Source organism: Acanthopagrus latus, chromosome 4, assembly GCF_904848185.1.
Source record: "Acanthopagrus latus isolate v.2019 chromosome 4, fAcaLat1.1, whole genome shotgun sequence".
NCBI lineage: Eukaryota > Metazoa > Chordata > Actinopteri > Spariformes > Sparidae > Acanthopagrus > Acanthopagrus latus.
The window spans coordinates 26,168,977-26,187,413 of record NC_051042.1 but is presented as its reverse complement, the minus strand read 5'-3'; the positions used below and the strand labels follow the sequence as shown (position 1 = coordinate 26,187,413).

At 39.2% G+C, this 18,437-nt stretch overlaps 2 protein-coding genes across 6 annotated transcripts in view; both read right to left on the bottom strand.

The window, feature by feature from the left end:
* smyd3 (SET and MYND domain containing 3) overlaps positions 1-3,806 on the bottom strand; it is an 80,577-nt gene extending 76,771 nt beyond the window's left edge. The window contains exon 1 of the mRNA XM_037095013.1: positions 3,584-3,806. Within this exon, the coding sequence (XP_036950908.1) occupies positions 3,584-3,744 (161 nt within the window). The 5' untranslated portion in view covers positions 3,745-3,806. The remainder of the gene's footprint in view (positions 1-3,583) is intronic.
* cnsta (consortin, connexin sorting protein a) overlaps positions 1-18,437 on the bottom strand; it is a 37,339-nt gene that overhangs the window by 10,226 nt on the left and 8,676 nt on the right. For 4 of the 5 annotated variants that reach the window (XM_037095009.1, XM_037095008.1, XM_037095012.1 and 1 more), the window contains 9 exons: positions 17,410-17,440; positions 16,185-16,271; positions 15,570-15,651; positions 14,210-14,231; positions 13,893-13,959; positions 12,187-12,743; positions 11,505-11,690; positions 10,126-10,279; positions 6,546-9,825 (listed from right to left, as the gene is read on the bottom strand). In XM_037095009.1, the coding sequence (XP_036950904.1) occupies positions 9,617-9,825; positions 10,126-10,279; positions 11,505-11,690; positions 12,187-12,743; positions 13,893-13,959; positions 14,210-14,231; positions 15,570-15,651; positions 16,185-16,271; positions 17,410-17,440 (1,395 nt within the window). In that variant the 3' untranslated portion in view covers positions 6,546-9,616. Of the gene's footprint in view, positions 1-6,545; positions 9,826-10,125; positions 10,280-11,504; positions 11,691-12,186; positions 12,744-13,892; positions 13,960-14,209; positions 14,232-15,569; positions 15,652-16,184; positions 16,272-17,409; positions 17,441-18,437 lie in introns of those variants that run through there. The other variant, XR_005074587.1, reaches the window with a different exon arrangement.

Here is an 18,437-nt window from a genome sequence, read left to right as displayed (position 1 = left end):
AATTACACTGTAAGCCCAAGCAGACATCTGCTGACTGATGCATGTTTATCTTGCCTCACACTTGCAGTCTTAAATAACAAACAGGCTGTGAAAGTGCAGCTGGAGGAATTAATCAAAATTATGTAAAACAAACAATACTGCCCTGCTGTCACTTCATGGAGCAGCAATCCTCCACATTTACATCCCTGCTGGGTTTGTTAGCTGTTCTTTAGCCAGACAAAATGACTAAGCTTACATTCACATAGCTACAGTCCTCTGATGCTGTCCACAACACAGCTGAGGGAGAAGCATCTGTCTCAGGGGTATTTGGACTGTCGAGGGTAAATAGTTATTAAACTTCATTATCAGTGGATAAAGTGGATGTTCTTCAGAGCTACATCAGCTGATTACTGACTGAGTGAGGATGCTGCTTAATGACTACAGACTGCACTTTGATCAGAGACATGCTGTTTGCCTTCTGAATGATGTAACAGAAACCAAATGCAGGGATCAGTTTTAATGTAGCGATGATGGACCATACAGTTCTGGACACTGTGTTGCCAGCCAAATAAAATAAGTGTGTTGATGTGTTTGTTTTTTATGCACCCAGTACAAAATCTGCTTCAACCTTATGAATATTCAATAAGCCTGAACAAAACATATAGACACATGCAGTAAATAAAACACAACGAACCATCCTCCAGCAACACACACAGAGAGCTGAATCTGGTATTTTGTCCAGACCTGCTGATAACTGATAAATAAGTACAGTACAATATTAATTATTTTCATTAATAACTGATTAATTGTTCAACTGTTTTGTCCATGTTCAAAGTGACAAATTCAAAGTAACATCTTATTTACAACCGTTTTTTTAAATGTGCAATAGTAACTTAATAATGGGGAATTCTGCAAAACTGTAACCACTGAATGTGTGATATCTTTCCTTGATATAAGTCAAATCTTTTTAGCAATAGTAAGAGAGGCTCCTTTATTCTCAACATTAGACTCGTATAAAGATGGACAGAGCCTTCTGTTCGTACTCTGTGTTTTCTGAAAACGTACGGATCAGACCAATGGAGCAGTACCTCCACAGATTGTGGGGGGCAGTACAGCAGTGTAGCCAACAACTGAAGCAAAATGTAACCACAAGACAAAAGGAAGAAGTTTGTTTGTTTTTTTTTATTTGAGGAGAGGACATGCAGGTTTTACTAAAGTTTCAAACATCGTTATGATGTTACTTCGCCTGGACAAAGAGTAAAACCATTTTTTAGTACCATCACCATCACCCATCATCTTTAATTTCTTGTTTCTGTCATATCTTTTCAGATCAGGGGGTGTCTATCTGCAGAAAACCTCCAAATCCTCCACAACTCTGAGCCAGAGTCCAACATGAAAACATACTGAATCAAGGGCAGACAGATCATAGTGTAGACTGATAGCTGATAGCGCTGATAGCGTCAGATACTGTACTACATACATTTTCAGGTCTGAGTCGTTTTTCCAGTGTTCACACAACGCACACCAAACTGCACATCACACCGTGTGACGGAGGGATAATCCTTTCAAATGGAGCAAGAAGATACATTAAAGAGAGCACAGCTGCTGCTAGAACTGATAGTGCTCTCTAATAAATTGTACCTTCATGTGGAAATCAAAAACTGGACATGAGCTACATCTTTATATTGTCCCAGAGGTTATCTGCATTAATTGCTCTAATTCATCATCTTCAATTTGCAACTGAGGCTCATATACATACTGTATATTGCCCACAGTAATTCACCCTTCATTCACCTTGCAGCGCCCGCACATATTCTGTAACTTGTCTCTCTGCTCCATCAGCCTCATTAAGCCCACATACATCTGTCTAGGTTGATGAAGCAGGTTTGGCTGCAGTCGAGGAAGCAGCGCTACAGTGCTGCCATCAAGCATCCAGATGGAATAACAACACAAGATCAGATGAAATAGAGGACAAATCATTATATCGAGGCAGAAGAGTGTTTCAGTCAAACAAAATAAATATCTGACAGAAGAACTTATCAAGTTATCATAAAATATAAAATATGTATGAAAAAGAACAAAAAGAGAGAAAAAAAGGAAATTGTATGAAACCCTCATTGGCTTAATATAACCAGAGATGTTAAAGAGATAGCACCATAGCATGGTATAAATGGTACAGCAATATCTGTTACAACAGATCAGCTATCTGTTAGAAATGTGCTTCTGGGCCCTCATTACTTAACCTGTCCATCTCCTCTCTGTGCACAGTTTACTGTTTTCCTGTAGTAAAACATTACATGGTCTCAGGTGTTCTGTCTGGTAATCTAATGCAGATTAGCAGGTTGGAATATGCACTATATCAGTAGGAGTAACTCGCCATACAATTCACAACATGCCCACGATAATGATATAGTGTCACCATATATGAAATTTGCACGACATTGCAAGACAGTCATCTTATTATACATCATGATATGAGTCAAAAGACACTCCTGGGAATATGTATTAATGCAATGTATGGTGGTTTCGGTTTCACTGAATATTACATGAACAGAGATGAAACACTGTTAAAAAAAAGTGCATAGTGCATTAGCTCAGCACCTCCTTATCACTCTGAAAACTCGTCCATGTGTGTCATCATTCTGATGTAAAACAGCCACAAACCAACAAAACAAGCAACAAAACCACTAACCCCTAAGTTTATAGAAGTTTACATCATGAGAAGTCATGTAGTAGTGACTCTGGCGAGTCACACTGTACTTCACTTTTTATCAAAAATGACTACATCTGGGTGCCCATGTATTGACAATCCTGTCTCATATCTCATGTACTGGCCGAACATCAAACCGCAAGATCAGTGAGAGAGAAAAAAAAAACCAAAAAACATAGTCTTTAAAGCCAGATTTTGACATTAGGCCCACCCTCAAGACAAGACATGGCTTTAAATTAAGGTTATGAAACAGAACCAACCCGTACATCAGCTTATGTTGACTTTTAATTAACCCTATATACCGGATTGATGTTAAAATGAGTCACATAAGCAAACCTGGTGGAACTGAACTTGCACTCAGTAACAGAGCAGCAATTTTCCACATTAACAATGACGACACTGGGTTTTCCTAACAGCTACTCTACAGCAACAAGCCTTCCACCAAAGTCTCTGCAGAGGAAATCATGTATAAGCATCATATTTACAAAAATGTTTTCAGGTTTTCAGTTTCGACTTGGAGAGTCACTTTTAGCAGCACCCTAACCCTACCTCTGAAACCGTGACAGAGCAATGGCGCCATCTTGTGGTCAGTTGAGAAGCTAGCTGCGTGTGCTAATGTAAATGTAGGGAGCTAACAATCAAGAAGAATAAACCTCTTGGCTGCACGCAAACACACACAGTCACCAATATACCATCAGCTGTAGGCTATATCAGGTATATAAAGTGTACCTGACACATACAAGCTGATTATGGGCGGAGACTAAAAATATTAAACGACGTTGTGGGGATAGAAAACATAGCTGTAGCCGGCCGTTACACAGGAATTCAACTACCGAGCAGCTTCCTTTTCAAAGCAGGACGCCGAGAGGCTGAGAGGACTGTCGCCTGTCTCACCGTGTGAAGCAGTGATGGCAGACGTCTCTGGACAGTTTGTTGGACACACAGCACGCCAGCGGCTCGCAGGAGTACACCAGCTCCCCTCTCTTGATCCGAGCTGTCGCCCGCAGACCGTTACCCTTCCCCGGACTGACAAAACGCTCCAGCTTCGGTGCCATAGTCGGTTCCTGCCTCCACGTGAACCGGGCAGTGTTTACATCCGTTTTGGAAGCAGACGGTGCGTCGTGACGTCACGAGCACGTACACACCCCCTGCATGCACTTTTCTGGTTACATTCTTTTATTATCTTCTTCTTCTGTTTTCATCCCTAAGGCAACATTTTAGAGCGTTCGTTTAATAAGATATCTGAACACATTTCAGGTACAACAAAAGTAAAAATCAACATATTTTAGTTTCTGTTTTGAATCCTCTTATTACAAATATACTGTTCCTATTAATAAGTTCCCACAAAAAAGGTTCAAATCTGAAACAAATGGGTCAGTCTTTTGAATGTACACATTAATGCAGAATTTATTGTTGGACTATTGTATTACAAAGCATAGTTTTTTGTTTGTTTGTTTGTTTTCTCATCATCATCATTATAGATACTATATTATTTTACCTATGGGGCGGGTTTGGCTCAGGTGTAGAGCCAGTGTTGCTGGTTTGATTCACCTGGTCTGCATGCCAAAGTGTCCCTGGGAAAGTTACTGAACCCTAAATTGCTCCTGATCACTTTGCATGGCAGCCACCACCATCAGTGCATGAATGTATGTATGAATTACTTTTTGTTGCTTTGGACAAAAGCATCTGCTAAATGTAAATAAGACTCACTGTTTCTTGTCAGTTTATTATTGATATTACTATACTATGATAAGACTGAATATGACTATAATCACCCCAGGCCCTATATATGTGTTTATGTGCATAGATGCATGTATGTGTGTGTATTTGTATATGCATGTACACACGTGTGTATATATATATGTTTATCTATATGGTATTTTTTCTCTCTCTCTCTCTTTCCCCCTCTTGATATCTCTCTCTTTCTCTCTTCACCTCTTTCCCTCTTCCCACCACTCAGAAGTCATTCTCCCTACTGAACACATTAATACATGACAGTGCCACACATACAAATACCCAAACATACTTAAACACATACTGTATTCTCTACCTAATCACTACAACCACTCCCTCTGGACACTGAACACGTCATGATTAACTGTTCGTTATTGTCTGTGTTTTCTGACCATCATCTGCCATTTTGTCTTCCTCATTGTTGTTTAGTGTCTTTTCTTTTTGTTGTTTGTTTACTTGCTTACTTTTGTTGTATTGTCTGCTCTGGTTTGCTTTATAAACTTCAGCACCAATAATAAATAGATAAATGATGAGGCATGAATTAATTGAACCCGGGTTGGGCCATATTTGAAATGTGTGATAACCATCAGCAATAAAAACGTATAATCAAAACACCTTCTCTCATTCTGAAGTGCTGAGCTGGGAATGACTGCACTATAAGGCCTACGTGACTCAGACAAACTTTGTGCTTGCCTCTTTACATTTGATCCTCCCTTACTTGAAGGATTTCAATGCAAGATCCAATCATTTATCGTGTTGCTTTCCAGGAGAGAACATCTTTTTTTACTTTTACGGAGGACTAGTGTATCCTCCTAGATCAGGGGTCAGCAACCTTTACTATCAAAAGACATTTCTATCTCCCTCACCAAAAAGTATAGATCACGATAACTAGATCTTTGCATTTCCATTACAATAATACCATGTGTTGGTGCATTTATTAAACAAAAGAAGTAGCCAAGCATTAAGGGTTTGTTTTTGTTTTGTTTTTTCACATTTTTGTTAATTATATTGGGGGGATTCTATGACCAGCTAAACACAAAACTGAACAGCTGTGAAGTGAAGAACATGTCCACTGGCGTGTGTAGGCCTACTTTGAAAAAGAGGATCAATGCAGAACTACATCCAGGCCTGCTTGAGTCCTCCCCATGTTTGGGAAAATTAATAAAACTAAAAATGATACTTTGATAACAAGTTGAAGACAAAATGGCAGCCTTGCTTTAAAAACATTGGGTACAGGTAGTTCCAATTTAATTTAGACTGAAGTTCATTTCAGTGTGAGGACATCCTTTTTTGTCATCAGGAATGATTCATTTCTATGACAGTTGCCACTGCAGAGGGGCAGAAGAGCTGCAGGTTGATGACTGCTATCTTAGATCGTTACCAAGGTTTATCATCTCACAATCTGATATTTGAAACACAGACTGGTTTGTAATTATTACTGATTGAGCCTCAGTATGCAGCGTATAATCGCAACTACATAACACACCACAGGAATACCCAAACCCGGAACAGCCTCTGAACCCACAGACTTCACTTCAGTCAAAATGAGCAGTACATTTTAATGAAGATGAAATATTTCTGTATCAGGTGCCATCATCCATGGCAAAGCGTAAACTGCAGTTAAGTTTGTGATTTACATAAGATTGAACAAACACTGGGCTTATGTTTCACTTGATAAATGCATCAGATCTAAATGTAATACAGCTCAGACTCATGAGGTTAATTTTTTAGCAAATGTAAACATGCATCATGTGTCAGAGAAGCCCGACTTGTTCTACAATAAAAAGATACATGGAAACGCAATGCAAGACTTTTTTAAAAGTGACCATATAAAAGTTTGTGGCCATAGCCCTTCTGAGTTTGAGACTATTCATTATGTTGTCCAAATGTTGCTACAAGAGGGGACACAATGTATGGCTACATGTCTGAGACAATCACACCCGCAGTGTGATTTACAGACAGGCTACTTGGACTCATCTTGCAGCAGTTTCATTGTTGAGCTCTCCATTCTGAAACCAGGTGCGTTTCAGCTTCAAAATGTCTGAATACCAAGTTTGGCCCATTAACTTCCAACTGTGTGAACAAGAGCATTGGTAAGAATTGTTGCAGAAAAGACAAAATGGAGGCTCACAACAACTTTTTTTTTCCCAACAGCTTTAACAGGAGACATACGAGGAAGGAGGTGTTGTTTAACAAGGAAAAAATAAAAACCTCATCTTCTTATTACAATCTGTAAGAACAAAGTGAAAGAGTTCATTGACCAATTCATAAAACACATCAGGTGCTGATCCACACATAAAAAATTACAACTTTTCATTCATTCATTTCTACTTGTCCGTTAAAAACCAACTGGCTAAAACGAATGAAGATTTATTCTAAGGTTACAGATGAACCTTTAAACAATCTGTGTGAGGAAGATCATAATGACAGCAACAATCCACACGTCTCAAATCATTTTCAGGAACTGATGAGGGAAAATTAATGAAAAATAAAACACATATAATGATGGCCCAGATGATGGTATTCAGACATAAAATAAGAAATTAAATTCTCTATCGAGGCCTCCTTAAGAAAACATGGTGATTAAAAAAAAATTAAAAACCTGAATGTAATCAACTAAAGAAAACGGATGCATCTCTTTTTTTTTTCCTTAACCACCTAAACTTGACACCCTTCTCATTATAAATAATTAAAAACATCCAGAAGATTAAATAAGAGGTTTTCTGAACAATGGTCATCTGAACCAGCCAGACGACATGTGCAAATAAAAACAAGACTCAATCTATTTGTTCCGTCCTGGGAAAACCTCATATCTCAAACAAATGATCAGTTTTTGTGAGTGACATGACATGAGAAAAAAGATGATACAGCCTTATGTTGCTATAAATGCATAGGTAAGACACAAAAATGACCCCTTTTTTTGATAGATTAGTTTTTTCTTTACATCCTGACAATTGAGACCTTTGTGAGATATGTGGTTTTTCTAGGGCTTCTTCTATGGCATCCACTACTACAGCAAGTAAAAGGAAAAATATTTGACATGAAACACTGCATTATTTTGAAATGAGAGATACAATCTATGAAGGCAGTGAAAATTAGCCCAGTAAGACTTCTGCTTTAAAATGATCAAAAAGAAAAGTTAAAGCACTGGTGTGACAATGAACGCTTGGTTTCAAGTTTAAGTCTTTTTCCAAAGCACATTAGACAAAATGTTCTACATCATTGGAAAATGTTAAGTAGATTATTCTTTAAGAAGGCAGAAATTATCAAGTTGGGGAAAAAAAATGTAAAAGGCAATGGAAACATTAACAATCACACACTGATGCCCAGAATAAAAACAGCAAACAGACAGGCAGGCAGAGCTGGACTGACACAGAGCTTCAAATGATCTCATCAACAACAAGTTTTGTACCGATAAAGCACACTGAGTAATTATTGTTTAAGCATCAATTGTGAAATTATCATTCATCAGTTTCTCTAACTGAAGTGGTCCAAACCTTGCTGGACCAGCTTAAGAGTGCGGTATTCTCTGTTCGAGTTATCCGTACATAAATAATGTTTACTGGCTGTACTGAACCTCAAACTGTCCCAGACGGCTGTTCCATTCATGTGAGAGTGGCTGTGTGAATGCTGAGCATAGAAATATTGTGGGGCACTTTGGTTAGGAAGCTCTAAATCGCAGGTATACACCATGCATGGCAGCCTCTGCCATCAGAGTGTGAATGGGTGTGAATGGGTGAATGTGGCAAAGGCTGTAAAGCACTTTGACTCTATAAATACATGTCCATTTACCATTTAACTTTAACGGCTTGTGGCTATGGAAATATTTACTTTCTGATCAAACAGTGTAAAACCATGTAAAGCCTGTGTTCAGCCTAGAACCAACACAACAATGCCTGTAGAAATATTGCAATATACAAAAAAAAGAAGAAAAGTCGTACCAGTTCTGTGTGCAACATGTTAAACATTCTTTTGACAATATACAGAGGTGCACTGTGTTGCTGTACATGTTGCATATGCTACACAATGCTAAATCTAGCTCATTGAAACCAATAAATGGATAGTTTGGACTTTTTGTCTCGAGTGGCAGCCATGTCAGCTGACTGCAAATGCATTGTTGGTAGTTAGACAGAAAAGCGCAGCGACAGGACACTCAAATATGTACACGGGGGAGAGATCACATAGAGTACTGTGCAGCTGATTTAGAGGTCATCATCATCTGCTCATTGCAATAAAATAATGATCATTTTCCCCCATGGGACATATTTGAAGGGCCTGTTGTCAATTAGCAGCTCAATGTTGATCATTACCAAAATAACCCTTCAACCCCTTTTTTTTGACAGTATATAAATGCCCAACAGATGTCTGAAAGCAAACATTAAACTCCAAACATTCATTCAAATGTTGATTAAGACATGATTAAGACATAATGATTTCATTCCAAGTAGTAGACATCAGAACAGTTTGCTTATGTTAAAATTTCATTTGTGATTTAAAAAAGTCAACAATAAAAGCAACACTAGTGGTTGCAGCGGTTTGTGAAATGCCCATTACGGCACTTCCCATTTGTGCAGTGTGTGTGGAGAGAGCATCTCTGTCCCCCCAGTTAACAAACTATACATTATATATATATTTTTTTACATCTCAGCGGGTTGTAGCTGTAATTACTTCTTATTTATAACTGCAGTCTTGTAGTCCAGTGTGAGTCAGTGAGAGTTTGTATCCAGCCATGGTTGATTTATTTACCAGTGATTTTTCAAACTTGAGTGTCAGTGGCTGACAGTGAACTTGTGTTCAAGGGACTCTTAAAAACCTAGTTTGAGAATATCTAATTTATTTAATCTGGGCAGGGTTGAGAAAGGTTCATTCTTCCTCTTCTCTTATGCAGTTTCCATTTTCCAGCTATTATCTTTCTCTCTCTGCTCTGCTTTCCCTTTCAAACTACTGACTCTTAATCTCAGTGAACCCTGCTTTTGAATTCAAAGAGCATTAAAAATGCAGAAGAGCGGGCTGATATAATTGTTTAGCCAATTACACAGCATAATAGCCACTTGCTCAGCACAGTGACAGGGACTGTAGCAGCTGCCCGGCACCATTACCTCAGAAGACATTGTCCGAGGAAGTAGCAGGAACTGCAGGGCCCTGCGATGATGAACGGCCGGTGGATCCACAATGTTGATAAACTGTTTGCTGCTATGACCCGGGGCCGAACCAGTGCTGGATGTGAGATATTCCGCGCTGTATCTGGCCAATGTAGAAGTCTGCATTTCTGGAGAAGTCCTGACAGACTGAGGAGTGGGCATCGCCCAGAGCACAGTAAAGGGCAGTGCCACCCACACTGATCACTACCGTTACCAGACACAGCAGGAAGAGAAGAAGGCAGGAGTCCCCACCGCCAACATCTAAAGAGGAGGGACAACGGGAAAGAGAAAGGGTGTTGGAGTTCATCAATACTTTTTAGAATTTTTTTGTTGCAATGTATTTGTAAATTTGGTGTAGGTTATCTTGCCTACACAAAATGTGCAGTATGTAGGATTTAGTGGCATCCAGTGGTGAGGTTGCAGATTGAATATAACAATAAAAATCTCTTCAGATTATTAAAACTAGTAAATAATATATTCCATTTCTATCATTCACTCCCCTTAAATCCTACACACTGGACCTTTAACTCATTCAATGTTACAAAAAACACACACACTAACCTTGCTCATAGCCATCATCAGGGACTTTGAAGCGGACACGTCTTTTGGCAGGGGCTTTTTCAGGTCGGGGGTCTGAGGTGGCAGACACACTCATACTGTCCACGCCAACACTCCGCCTCTTCAGAATAGAGACCAGGCCAGAGGCAGGAGACAGCTGAGAAAAAAAAAATATAAACAAGAAGATGTAAGAAGGCATGGACACATGTGTTAACAAAGGCAATATTCATATTTACATAAAATACAGTTTGATATAATCTTAACACACTGGCAACATTGTCTATGAGGAAGAACTAAGAAAGGGTGTCCCTCATCAGCCATGTCCACCAGGTGTCAGTACATCACCCGACCAGCAGTAACAAACTTTAACCCTCACTAACACAAACAGTGCTCCAATTTATAGTCAGTCTTACAGTAATGGACACTGCTTTCCTATGAGACAACTTATGCACTTTGGACGGAATGATCATCCCAGGCTTGACACAAAAGGGTTAAAAACACATAATACGACTAAAAATGAACTTTGGCTGAGAGGTGGTGGTGTACCTGTCATATTTAGCAATTGCTCTGCTTATCATCATGTAGTTATAATGCCATCATTCACCTGGTGGGTTCAGACACATGTGCTATGAGTCTAAATCGTCAAAAATCTGTTTGGTAAAATTTTAAAGCACACCTTTTCCCTCTGCAGTGAAATAAACACTACAGACACCATTCTACTGCATGTTTACACTCAGTTAACAGTTTGATTCCTCATAGATAGAAACATCCAACATATATGAAAACATGTGGGACCAAGAAGATCTTCCTTATTTGTTGAAATAAGTGAAAATTCCAAAAAGATTAAATTCTGCACCTTTAGTGAACCCATTGAAAGGATCTCAAACAGGGAACCAAAATTACCTACTGCTTCCAAGTGCACGACACACTGCATGGCATATATAGTTCTCCTACCTTGCTCTCAAAGTCTACTTCTCTCAGCATACCAGAGTTAAGATTACATTTGCTTCCAAATCGGCTGCCTGGCTGTCATAGTAATGGATAGGTAATAACATTAGGGCTGAACCAGGCCCTTTGCTGTCGATTACATCTACATTCTTTACAGTCTATTTCTAAAAATAGTCATCAAATCCCCAGTTTAAAGTTCAAATGTGTTTTTGGTTCTTCCACTGTTTTATCTTTAAGGCTTTCAGGAAGATAGAATGCAACAAATCACAGCATGGTACAAGCAAACCTGTACAAAATAATCCTAACACTACATACATGCACACCTAATCAAATTTAATATGAGCTGCACTTAACAGGTGAAAAGACGGATGAGCTCACTCTTCCACTGTGGATGAGTAAGGCAGAGTGACAGAGATGCCTGACAATATACACACCTCCTCTACAGTGATGAGCTTAGCCATGTCGTCCAGCGAGGCAGCTTCTCTGATGATGTCAGCCTGTTCTACTTCGTACTCGTACTCGTACTCATCCTCTTCCTCCTCCTCACCCTGCTCCTGCTGTTTGATAGGAGCCTCTTGAGGAAGGTGGGCCTCCTGGTGCAGGCAGGTTTCAGTGCTCTCCTGCAGTGATAATGGAATTAAGTCATAACGTAAATACCAAGGGACAGATGGAGACAGAAAACCTTTTTGTTTTTCTACTTTCTGTTGAAAAACTACAACACAATTCTGATTGAAGCCATTAAAATGTATGCGAGTTAGGTAAGGTAATCACAGGAATGATCTGAAATAGAGGAAGTGATCCTTTTCACATTTCCTGAAATAGCAACAATGTTTTTGTTAAGAGAGGAAATGGGTAGTTAGGCTGAGCTGCAATCACCACCATCACTAAACGAAACACAACTTAAACCTCATTAACAAAAGTAAACAAGTTGTTCCTGGTGACAGAGTTACAGGGAACTACAGTGTAAAATTACTGCCAAAACAAAAAACTCACAGATAACACAGACTTAACATGATGACTGGATTTCTCTACATTTATTGTACTTGGATTTATTTTTTAAAATATTTGGTAAAAATATCTTTAAAGCTATATTCGGAGTAATTCTGATAAATATACCTTCTCTTCAGCGAGGGCTTCCTGGTGCAGCTGTTGTGCCTCTACCTCTGCCCCACTGACCAGAGTCTCCACAGGGAGATCCTCCTGACAAAGAGGGGAACCTCTTTTCTTCTGCTTCTCCTCCTCTTCATCCTCTCCCTCCTCTTCCATCTCCAGAGCCTCGGCTGCTTCCTCCACGTCCCCTTCCTCCTCCTCTCTTCTTGCCTCCTTTTCCTGTGCTAGACCTAAATCTCCTCCCTGCTGCTCTGCGGGTTTGGACTGATCCATTTCTCCAGATGACGAGGGGTGCAGTACATTTCCTGTGACTGGAATGGTGTTTCCTACCCCTCCTTCCATCTCTCCTACCCCTCTGTTGCTGCCCTGCCTGTCAGTCAGCTGAGATCTATGGAAACCGTCTCTTCCCTCTAATTCTCTGTCAGGGTCTTCCCCGTCCTTCTCAGAGATCTCAGGTGAAATGAGCCCATCAGTTAAACTAATGGAGGGTACGACTGGACGGCCGCTCTGAGAATGGGAGGAGTCTTCAGCTCTCTGCTCCATGCCATCGTCGACCTGACAGGCTGCATAAAGAAAAGAATGAAAGCTGAGCTTTATGTCTGTAGAAGCAATGATTTGCTTACCACAGACACAGATAACTGCTCTCAGATATTAACCAGAGATCCTACACAGAAATAAAACCTCTTAAAAACATGTTGGGAAGCAGCTTGAGCACTACTGAACATCTTAATTCTGTCTTTTAGTGAGACTGTTGATTATAATGACCCTTAAGCAGCACCACAAATGAACCAATACAAACAGGCACATAAAAACAGGTTTTCTTGATCTGATAACAAGTCCATCACATTCCTGTGTGTGTGTGTGTGTGTGTGTGTATGTGTGTGTGTGTGTGTGTGTGTGTGTGTGTGTATGTGTCTAGGAACTATTTTCTTTCTAGCAAACTACATCCATCAACCATATCAACACATGGAAGGAAAGATGCGTCTACTCATGGACGAGAGACTAGCTAACTTTACAGCTCAGCCATCAGACACCATCAATGTTAACATCCCGCACTGTCACAAGCTGCTCGTCCATAAGTAGATGCAGGCTTCCTTCTGTGCTATGATTTACCGTAGTGCAGTAAAAAGAAAATTAGTCCCAACATTATACTTAATAGTCTAGTTCCATTATACCCAAGAAAAGGCAAAATTCTCCACAGTCGATTTCTCCAAAACTCAGCAACTCACTAACAATCTAGATGGTTAACAGCAGTACATGTTTACTTTTGATTCCAGGATGAACTGTTCCTTTTAATAAGAGCTTTCAGGGACCTACTGATCGTTTTGCTTTCCCTGGCCTTATCACTACAAATTCAAATGAATTACATTATAATCAAGCAGTTTTCAAGGCATTTTGTGACATAATTGTGAAAGTTCATTGTTGACTTAAGGTCTACTTACTAGTTGTTTTTTTTTTACCCAAAACTTTCAACTGCAGCAGAGAGTTAATTCTCCTTTAAGTTGAAAGCTCCAGAAAAAGTTGGACATCGAGGTATGACATTCCTACTTTTCAACACATTACGTTTTCCAGTGGTCTTCCTTCTTTGGCCATAATGGAAAGTACTCGTGGTTTTAAGTTAATGACATAAATTGTGCACATCCAACCAACAGTACTCACACACACACACACACACACACACACACACAGCGTCACATGACCCACTGACTCACCTGTGGTACATGGAAACAGTGCACCACCTTCTTCTAATGTAGGCCTCAAAACATCCAGAGATGCAGACTGTGCAAACACAAATACATTCAGTACAGAGATACATTATCACATTTACATACACTACACAGTTTAGTGATTTGCAAGTTACACTTTATTAAAAATCTAAATCATGAATATATGCACACTCAACACATTAATAATCTACATGTAACATGAATCACCCAAAAAAAAACTGCACACTCATTCGCCCTTGTATATCTATTTATGTACACTCACTCTCAAACACAGACAATAAAAAAGATAAATAAAGTCTTACCACATCATCTTTAGCTATTGGTCTATGAACAGAAGAGAGAAAGAGAGACAGAGTGAGATGGTGAGGGTGTTGGTTGTTCTTGGTTTTAGTAAATGAAGACGTGAAAGATGGTTGACCCTTCTCTACTCTCCCCATCTAATATTAGCCCAAACACATTTTCACTGGCTATTACAACTTGTGTGTGTGTGTGTGTGTGTGTGTGTGTGTGTGTGTGTGTGTGTGTGTGTGTGTGTGTGTGTGTGTGTGTGTGTGTGTGTGTGTGTGTGTGTGTGTGTGAGTGTGTGAGTTAGGCGAATGAAACCCTAGCACTGTGATGGCTCAAGTGTCTTAAAGTGCAGCAGCAGCAAAGGGACATATGTTTAAACTATCACTGCAGTACCACACCACACACACAGATATACATACAAACAGACACACACCTGCCTAGGCACATACATAAAATGTATGTGTGTATTGTGTGAATGGGTGTATGTCTGGCAGCTATATTACAGTGAGGACTTACTATTAAATATTGAAAAATGTTGAGGTGGGCTTCACCTGACTGATTTGTTACACTTGGATGAGCATACAGCACAACAGACACACATCCCACACTCCTCTCCAATCCACACAGCCACAAACACACACTCACACACACATACCTGCATTACAGAGCACAATGGAAGTTAAAATGCAAATTTGCAGCCAACTGATTATCATGTTGTGAAATCAACATTTGGAATATTGCAAAAACATTCAAGTATGTCACCACATAGTGTAGTTAAACATAATTTATGAAACAATCACTATCAGTTTTGATCTCTGTGCCTCTCTTATATTGACCAGTTATGGAAAAGTGTATTAAGACATAAGTTAGCAAAAGAACTCTGCTCAGTTTTAAGTGAAAAAATATGCATTCCTATAAATCCCTGTCTTATACACTATTATCTCATTTGTTTCAGATGAAAAAGAAGCAGTTTTAAGGATTGCTTGACCAATAGTTGCTAAGTAGATGTGCACCATCTCAAAGATGATTTGTCAAAGTTGTACACAATTAAAGTTCTAAAGAAAACTCATGCAATATTGCAAGTACTTTGTAAATAGTTTGTTAATTAATAAGACACAAATAATCTTTGATTATCTTGTTCACCGCAGGAAGGTGTATTTTAAAACTTTTGATGAAGCTCGGCTAACTGATCACCACTACTGTCTGACTCTAGTTAAAACAGTTGATAATAATTTTTCTCAATATATTGGAGTGTACCTTTCAAAAAATATAGTGGTTCAGGTAACACAAACAATACAAAGAAAAGACATGTCAGTCTAAAGAGGACATGGAGACACACAAACACAAAACACACACAGATGCATGTAGACTGACCGATTGTGCGTCTGGCAGATGTGTTTAAGAGTGTCCAGATGTTGGGCTGCCAGGTCTGGGGAGGTCCTTCTACACTGGCTCTCTAAGAGAGATGGAGAGACACAGAGAGATACAGTTAAAAGCATGGTTACGACTATTAACTGAGATCCCCTGTAAGTAATAAAAATATAAATATTATCTGGGTCAATAATCTTAAATCTTTCATGATGGAATTTCCATCCTGTGATCAGTGAAGCTACATCAAAATACATTACTGGGAGACACAGAGGCTGCAGTTATACTTTTGAGTAGTCTTAGGCTTCATAGCTGTGCATGTAGACATACAAAAGACAAAGACATATTTAAAGAAACCTCGCGGGCTCAAAGTGAGTGAGTCTATATAAAATGATTATATGAACATCAGCTCCTACTTCTGTAGCTTCTATTTTTTAGAGACGCCCCAAAACAGATTCAAAGTTTGAACTCTCCTGCTTAAGACAGCATCCAAAGAAAGAAACACTTTAGATGTTTAACATATGAATTCTGTATTACAAATATTAATATGTTGTTACATAGACAGAAATATTCAATAATTTGTGTATGTGTGTATCGGATTCATGTGTGTAAAAGCATTACCCCACTGTTTTTGTAACGCATTCAGGTTGTCCAATACTCTCTGGTGGTAGAGTCTCTCTAGTTGGATGCACAATAATGCCCGCTGGTCTGAACATAGCAGGTTAAGAAACACATATACATGCACAATACATAACAGGCCCTCCAGAGAACTGCCATCAACTCTGAAACTCTCGCCATCCATTGCAGCACACAGAGGTAAATAGAGAGAAGAAACTGAGAATGTGAAAATACGAGGACAAACTGAGACAGAAAGAGGAGGAAACGGAGTCAGGCCAAAAGAGATAGAAGGAGAAAGCGCTCTAGGATGCAGTGTCTCATGTTTATGGATATGAGGAGCCAAAATACAATCCTTCTTTGACATGGCTCAATGCTTTCTCTCTCTCTCTCTGCCTGTCTAACTAACTCTATATACATGCCTGACAAAGCTAAGCTAGATCTCCCTTCTCTCTGACTCTCTCATGTCTTCCCTCCCACTGCATCACCGCTCATCCACCGCTGAGTAAAAATTGACAAAATGTCCATGTATTCATCAGGCTCACTCTCCTGCCTTTCTTATTCATATCCTCCTACTTAGTTTTATACTTTTATACTTTTTTATAGTGTCTGTAACACTTTGAGTGCATTAGTATGAGGGTCTCTTGTTCTTGTATTCATCTTGTGTGTGTGTGCACTGTGCAGTGACAATCAACATTTTAATTTAAAAACAGAGGGTTCTTTGTTTAAGGATGAGGGTCTACATAATGACCCATAAGTAATCATGACGATAAAAGAACCTTTTGCTTTGTAAACAGCCATGAAGTTCAATTGGTTAGTTTGATTTTAATTCACTAAAAGAGATCTTGGGATAATTAAGTGTTGATAATCATTGTTTTCTCATACATTAGCGGTAAATGCAGCAACCTTTTCTCATCAAGTGTCTTGTTTTGGCAACAAACAGTAATAGTTTTTTTTTTTTTCTATTTGATCTTCTGTAAAGTAAGTGAGGCCACAAGTAATCCACTGTAACCTAGCTGTAACAAGTCCATCCAAATCCTTAGGATCTCAGCGCAGTGTGTGAAATAATACAGATTAAAATAGAGCAGTATTTAGCCAAAGGGAGAATGCATAATAAAACACATGTATGGACAAGCAGGCAAGCAGCAAGTTAAGTTCACAGGAGAAATTTATGACATGCTTAGCATAAATTAAAATAAAAGCATACACACAGATTTAATGATAAGGATACAGTCTTCATGAAGGACAAAGGCCTCAGCAATCTGCAGAGAGATGTAAAAAGAGAGACTATAAGTTTTAATACAGTGCATGTTTTTTTCAAACTTTTATCAATTCAGTTTTGTCATGCAATCTATCAAGGAAACTGTCTCTATAAGGTTTTGAAACCAGACTGAAACTATTCCCCAGGCTTGTTCCTAAACACAACAGAAGACCCAAAAAATGTGATCTGGCAAAGTACAAAAAAACCAGGCATGGAAACACCACACCATACAGAGCCGTGACTGTACCGCGACTGTTGCAATGACTTCTCTAATCATTAACGAGGACAATTAAATACATAATCTGTTCTGAGGAACAAAACACATTTGTTAAACAGGTAAGAAAGAGTGAAAATGAGAGTGAGAGTGAAAAGCAAGCCAGAAAAACAAGAGACCAAGGAGGACACTCTACCTCTCCTCAGCGAGTGTCGCTTTCATGCTGCTCAGCTGATCACAGAACAAGAGAAGTGTGTGTGTGTGTATGTGTGTGCTGTGTGTCTGTGGCAGAGAGGCAGAGCGAGAGAGAGAGAGAGAGAGAGAGAGAGAGAGGGAGAAAGGGGGGAGGAGGAAAGGAGGGCACAAAAGGCTCTCGCATTTCAACTGAAGTGAGGGGTGGTGACGACTGAATGACCTCTATAGGTAACTGTTTCAAATACAAAACTGAATAAAGCCTGTACCACAGAGCATTACTTTAAGATTCAGGATGTTTCCCCCAAAATATGTAAAATAAATATACATTCTCTGAAAATGTGTTTCTCCAACCTTTGATGAGAATGTTTGTGACATTGGATCATAGTTGTGACTTAAAACACTGTTGAAATAAACAGAAAGAATTAGCCTGATTAAACTAAATGTTATGCAAATCTATTAGTCATTTTTCTGGACAGTGTCTCGATGAAGCTTGAACAATTTGTCCATTCTTTGGCCCTCCACGCAGGCTTTCTCTGTTGGTTGTCCAACAATTCATATTTATGCTAATGGTGCGGCTTCAATACCTCCA